Here is a 6,474-nt window from a genome sequence, read left to right as displayed (position 1 = left end):
GCTCCTTTAGGCTGGAACTGACCTTGGAATGTAGTTGGACTCCTCGCTCAGCCACAGAGTGAAGTCTATCAACGCTGGGCTGAGCTTCTCCTGCTCCAAGACATCACTGTCAGAGACCTGGGGCTCCTCTTGTCATCCCCACCGGGCAGTTGCTGTGTGCCCTCCGCCACCTGTAACCTCTGTAAAAGCCCATGACAAAGTCTTCCAAGATGCGGTCCGTGTCCAGACACCTTAAAATATTCTCCACCTTGGACAGAGTAACCTTAGTGCACATGCATGTCCTCTCTCCCCAGGCAGCCAGAGCTCTCGGCTGCATAGGAAACAGTGCGCTGAGCCAAGACATGTGTTTCTTCTTTTCTATCCAGAGCTCAGGGAAGCTGCCAGCTGAGCATTTCACTTAATCCCTTCATTTCCTCTCTGGAATGAATGGGCTGAGCATTGGGCCCAATAAGAAATGGTTAAGTGGGATGCACAACATCCCCACTTAAAGGGGTACTCTAGCGCTACATGTAAAATGGAAAAAAAAGCCACCAAAGGGCTAGGATTGCATTACCCTGCTAGATGTGAACCTTTGATGGCAAAATCGCACCCTTTCTGGAGCCCCAAGACCCCTGGTACTGGTATCTGCATTCTCTTCACTTCCTGATTCTTAAAGAGGGCGCGTGATCCGGCCACATCATCAACATCAGCGCGTGCTCTGGCCGGCCACGTCATCCACCTGGGCTGCACATCTTCTCTCAGATCTACCCATGTAATCACCTCTCCTCCTAATCCCCTCCCTTTAGCCATTCAGAGCCAGTTGGGAGGCAAAGCTGATGATGAGGGCTTAACAGACAGAGAAGAAAATCGAGGAGCGCCTGCCCACTCTGAATACATTAGATGATGCAGTGACACAAAATGGCGCTAGGATGAAGGCCTGCGGAGTTGACCATCAATCAAAAGTCAGTATAATCCGAACTTCTGGTGGGGACCAAAACAGGGATGCAGCTAGAGACAGAGGCTACTTCAGCAATACAAAGCTATTACAAAGTTATATTACTTTGTAATAGCTTTTTATTGCTGATGAATTGCTAAGCGCTGAAGTACCCTGTTTCTCGTGCCTGACAGACTGAGCAGGAGGCAGTGTATGCCTCCATCTCAGCTGCATTACCATCACTGGCTCATTTAGGAGCAGAGTCCCATTTACATTGTAAATCTGCATCATTATGAAAGGATTAACCACTACTTTACAGTAAGGAGTGGTGCAAGATACACTGTTACTCACTGCAAGCCTAGAGAAGGTAAGTGGCTATGTTATTGCATTAGCACTTAACTCTTTCAACTCTGTGGGCCGGGTGCGCTGCATGTTTACATTGTGTGAACATAGCTATAAGCATCACTTAGTAATGCAGTGACATTTGCTCTTTCGGCCAAAGATTTTGTCCTTGTACAGCACCATACCAGCACCATAGCAGCAATGTTACCATGCACTCTCTGGATCATAGGAGTGAGAGTCACTGCAATCAGTAACTTTTGACATGCCTAATGACACCTATTACAAATGCTATTGATGCTTTAAGGGTAAATACAACATTTTTTGAGAGGAAATTATGGCCGTATTTTAATGATTACGTAAATAATCACCATGAGCATTATTTACGTCTGTTTCTGGCCTTAAAAAAAACCTTGTTTGAACATACTCTAAAACTATGTATCAAAACAATATCAAAATCGGACGCCTTTTCTCTATTTTTGACGTTGTGTGAACATAAAATGATTTATTATCAATGAGTACACTATTTAATGCATGATCAATTAATGGTTTCCTTGTTACTTTTTGCACATGACCTGTTTAGCAGACTGATACATACAGTAGTATCCTGATGTGACCTAAACGTCCTTTTTATTTTACAGTGCATGCATTTTCTGTCTAGTACAACAGTTCAATAGAACACAATTAATTGAGATCATTGTGATGCTAGAAAAGACTGTAGTCCTGTTTATAGGGAATGTGCTTGCATTTTTTTTTTTACAAAGATTTTCTAGACAAAGGTTCAAAGGGTATTTCATAGTCCAATTAAACCATTGCATTCTGGGGATTCTGTCACAAGCAGATTCAGCATGATGTGTATAGACAGCAGCACAAAAAGCTAAAAGTATACTGTACATGCTAATTCAGAAAACAAACATAGTTAAATTTATGTAAATCCTGGTTTTATAGTTCGACAGTTAAATAGAAGCTGATGGTATCCTACAGATGTACTGCCGACAGTCTGCGACAACCAACCAGTATGGGGAAGGTGAGTCAAAAATATTTTTAATACCATCATTTTTTGGTGGTTATCATCAACTTAGAAAATACGATCACAAATTCACTAAACCACTTACTGTCGTTTTTCATCCAAATTAAAGTACTGCAACACGTTTACATTCACTAACAGCAAGAACAAAAACTAAGATCATAAAAGGGGCGAGAAACAGATTATATCAGTTTACAATGATTCATTATACAGACAGTAAGCCTTATTTATAGAAAACTGAAAACCCCTTAAAAGAGAATGTGGCATTAAAAAATTACCTATTGCTTAAATCATATTTCTGTATTCATTTTTTATTTTCTATTTTAGTATCTTTATTAAAAAATAATCCAATAATCTTGCACAAATCTTTATATTTTGGCTAGAGATGAGCGAACCGGCTTCGGGTTCAAGTCCATCCGGACCCGAACGTTCTGCATTTGATTAGTGGTGACTGCTGAAGTTGGATAAAGCCCTAAGGCTATGTGGAAAACATGGATATAGTCGTTGGCTTTATCCATGTTTTCCAGACAACCTTAGAGCTTTATCCGAGTTCAGCAGCCCCTGCTAATCAAATACCGAACATTCGGGTCCGGATGGACTTGAACCCGAACCCAGTTCGCTCATCTCTAATTTTGGCCAATAGGTTTAAAACTTTCTCTTCTGTAAAGAGTTCTTTCCCAGCATTTTATTAGAACACCAGTACATTAAGTATATTATTTCTATGTCCATGAGGCTTACTGCAATGCATTGGCTAAATTTCCAAAAATGCATTAACCCGTTTGGGGACCAGGCCCAAAAGGACCCAGTGGACCGCGCCAATTTTAATTTTTGCATTTTTGTTTTTTCCTCCTCCCCTCCTAAGAGCTCTAGCACTTTCATTTTTCTATATACAGCGCCATGTAAGGGCTTGTTCTTTTCAATCCTGACGCTTTTTTACCCTCTTTTCGTTTATGCAGTTTGCGATGGTGATTGTTATATTTTAATAGATGGGACAATTATGCACGCTATGGTATATAATGTTTATTTTTTTATTTTTATTTGTTTTACATGTATAATGGAAAAGGGGGTGATTTCAATTTTTATTGGGGGAGGGGCTTTGGTGTATTTATGTTACAACGGCCCTGATTCACATGGAAGTTCCATGGTGCTGCCTTTTGAGGGAATCCCGGCCGGAGTGTATACACATAGTATAAACTCTGTCCGGGATCCCTTGCGGTGCCGTAGAAAACTGACATGCCAATTTTGTTTTTTTATTTAAATGTGATGTTTATTAAGGTTTTTTTTTGTTTTTGTTTCAAGAACAGAAAATAGATGGACAATACAAACAATGTTGTAGATTCCTCACGAACAGGGAGGAAGCAGAAGGAACGAATCAAAATAAACATAAATCTATATGCATATGAACAGCTGTAGGCAAAATACGACAATAAACCATGAGCATTGGCACAGGCTAAAGCCCTGTCGCTTTCTTAAAAAAAAAAAAAAAAAAATTAGTGGAGTATCAGGTTAAACTAAAACAGCACAAGCTGAAACCGTCAGCCTGAGAAAAGAGCAATCACACAAGACGAGGACAAGGGGATAAACACAGTGGGGGGGGGGGGGGTCTTGGCAGCCATCAAGACCTGAAGTGTCAGCTTGGTAGGCTTCTGTTTAATAATTCGGGGGTGTGGTACCAGTGCATGAGAAGTTTATAGTGCACCTCCTTATAGGTGGTGCATATGGAGGATTTGGCGGCTCTGCTCCAGATAATCTCCCAAGACTCAGGGGAAATGGGTCTAGATAGTGTCCTTTCCCACTTATCCATATATTTATGTCTGATTGCAGCATCACTGCCTTCAGTACTTAGAATTTTGCAAATATAAGAGATCAAGCCTTTTGTGGAGGTGCCCGCCCTGCAGAGCTGCTCGAAGGCCGTGGGACATGCCAGTTTTTTTTGCGGACGCTATTCATTGAATAGCGGCCGCAGAAAACCCTGTCAGTGCACACTATGGAGAGAGTGGCTCCGGACGCTCGCTCCATAGTGTGCTGTGGGGAGTTCTGATGCGGACATGGATGCGCCCGCATCAAAACTCTGCAGCGCTAAAGATCCGGTCGTTTCTGAAACCGGCCATTGGGTCAAGGAACGGCTGGTCTCTTACAGTCTCTCACATAGTATTCCCATGAGTCTTTTGGTCAGCATTTTCTGAACCAAAATCTGGACTGGAACTAACAGGGATAAATTATAATGGAAATATGTGTACAGGCTCTGTGTTTTCAATCCACACTCCTGGTTTTGGTTTAAAAAAGACTGATAGAAATATTTCTCTTCATAGTTTGCGCTATCAATATAGTATTAAAATACACTATATTTATATTACTAATTGATCATGCTGTGAAAAGAGCACCAATATTGAAGATAATTGGCCTCATTTACAAGCGATGCATCAATTTTAAGCCATTGTGCTCTAGGTTGTGTCTTTTTTTTGCGTCAAATTAATTAATGTGGCGCACGTCCTTAGTAAATCTGGAGGTTTTGCCACCTGAATAGAGCTTAGTAAATAAACCCCAATATTTCTGATATAAATATATTGCAGCTATAAATCAACACAATAAACACTTGCAAAGTTGTTAACACATTATCTTCTAACTTCCCCCGACCATTACTATCATCTCTGCTAAAAACTGCAACTAATATACAAATTCCCAACTTTACAGATTGTTTTTTATGAAGACAAAAACTTCCAGGGCCGCTCCTATGAGTGCAACTGTGACTCTGCTGATCTCCACTCCTTCCTTAGCCGCTGCAACTCCATCCGTGTGGAGAATGGAAACTGGATGATCTATGAACATCCAAACTACAAGGGACACCAGTATTTCCTAAGGAAAGGAGAATATCCAAATTATCAACAGTGGTTGGGTTTCAATGACTCTGTGAGGTCCTGTCGGATGACACCACAAGTAGGATCTTTGTCTGCGATAGCTCAAATTTCAGTAGATAATATAGATATTAGTATAATTATATAGTATTAAATTTTCATATATTTAACAACTATAAGAATTTGAATGGGCTGTGTCTAACAATTATAAAGAATGATGGAGGTTCATTCCTTTGTCTACTGAATAAAAAATACAAGAAAAAAATAATGACTACAATATATTGTATTGTCTGAAATGGTTGGATAGTTGGGTGATTGGTTAAGATTAAAAAAAAAAATAGGTCCTCTAATACATAAATGTCTAAATATAAAATGTATCTACCATGATTATCAATACTATAGATAAGTTATTCTGTCTTTTAGCACCGTGGCGCCTTCAGAATAAGAGTTTACGAGAAGGAAGATTTTGGAGGTCATATGATGGAATTCACAGAAGACTGTCCACATGTCCAAGAACAGTTCCGCTACAATGACATCTACTCTTGCAGCATTCCTGAAGGCCACTGGATCTTCTATGAGGAGCCCAACTATAGGGGACACCAATACTATTTAAGGCCTGGTGACTACAGAAGATATTCTGAATGGGGAGCAAGCAGTCCCAAAGTTGGCTCTATCAAAAGGGTTCAGGATATTTATTAATGCCTTCAATCAAAATATGAAACCCAGTTGTAATTACTAATAATAAAATCAACATTGTCATCAATAATATATGCAGCTCGATTACTTTTCCAAGTATCTTGTCAGTAGGACTTAAACCATCCAGTTTATGCTGGAAGAAATAGGATGTTGGTGGATCACTGACATATAAAGACAGTTATTATGCTGTGTTAGAATTTGGGCCACTCACGTATCCTCTTACACAGCAGTTGTAAAGAAGGTGACAAGCTTAGTCCATGTGCTCTCGCTCAAAAGATAGGAGCAATGATTTAATGAACAAAAATAATGAGCATACAAAAGTTTCAGGTACAGATAAGAATAATAAGTTATCTTACAAAGGTTGTTGTTTCAAGCAGAGTCCATTATCTGGAGTTGAAGAATGTCCTTCAGTTCATGTGTCAAGTGCTAGATGTTCCTGGGAGGGGTCTTACAAGCCTGGTGTGCAGATGGGATAGCATTTCCAGGGTCTCCTCCTTCCATCTTATCCTATATTTCCTGCTTATATAGCTGAAACCCCCACCTCCCGTCTCTGAGCCTCAACTAATATGGTGACTTCTAAAGAGCTACGTGACATCCCAGAATATACTTCTGCTTCTCCCTACAAATGTATATATATCTATATG

General features: G+C 40.1%; 1 protein-coding gene across 1 annotated transcript; it reads left to right on the top strand.

Moving 5' to 3' along the window:
* The first annotated feature begins 1,205 nt into the window (after window positions 1–1,205).
* LOC138802141 (gamma-crystallin-3-like) lies at window positions 1,206–5,881 on the top strand. Its single transcript, XM_069985304.1, has 4 exons — window positions 1,206–1,280; window positions 2,201–2,279; window positions 4,974–5,216; window positions 5,558–5,881. The coding sequence occupies exons 2-4, from the start codon at window positions 2,223–2,225 to the stop codon at window positions 5,831–5,833; spliced, it is 576 nt and encodes a 191-aa protein (XP_069841405.1). The 5' UTR covers window positions 1,206–1,280; window positions 2,201–2,222; the 3' UTR covers window positions 5,834–5,881.
* Window positions 5,882–6,474: the final 593 nt, after the last annotated feature.

The sequence above is a fragment of the Dendropsophus ebraccatus genome, chromosome 9 (assembly GCF_027789765.1).
Source record: "Dendropsophus ebraccatus isolate aDenEbr1 chromosome 9, aDenEbr1.pat, whole genome shotgun sequence".
NCBI classification, from domain to species: Eukaryota; Metazoa; Chordata; class Amphibia; order Anura; family Hylidae; genus Dendropsophus; species Dendropsophus ebraccatus.
Note: the sequence above shows the minus strand (reverse complement) of the source record. Positions and strands in the feature narration are given on the sequence as shown.

Coding starts and splice junctions, on each gene's coding strand:
- LOC138802141 (XM_069985304.1), top strand. CDS start 2,223: ATGGTATCCTACAGATGTACTGCCGACAGTCTGCGACAACCAACCAGT. Junction 2,280..4,973: donor AACCAACCAGTATGGGGAAG/GTGAGTCAAAAA, acceptor CCAACTTTACAG/ATTGTTTTTTATGAAGACAA. Junction 5,217..5,557: donor CCTGTCGGATGACACCACAA/GTAGGATCTTTG, acceptor TCTGTCTTTTAG/CACCGTGGCGCCTTCAGAAT.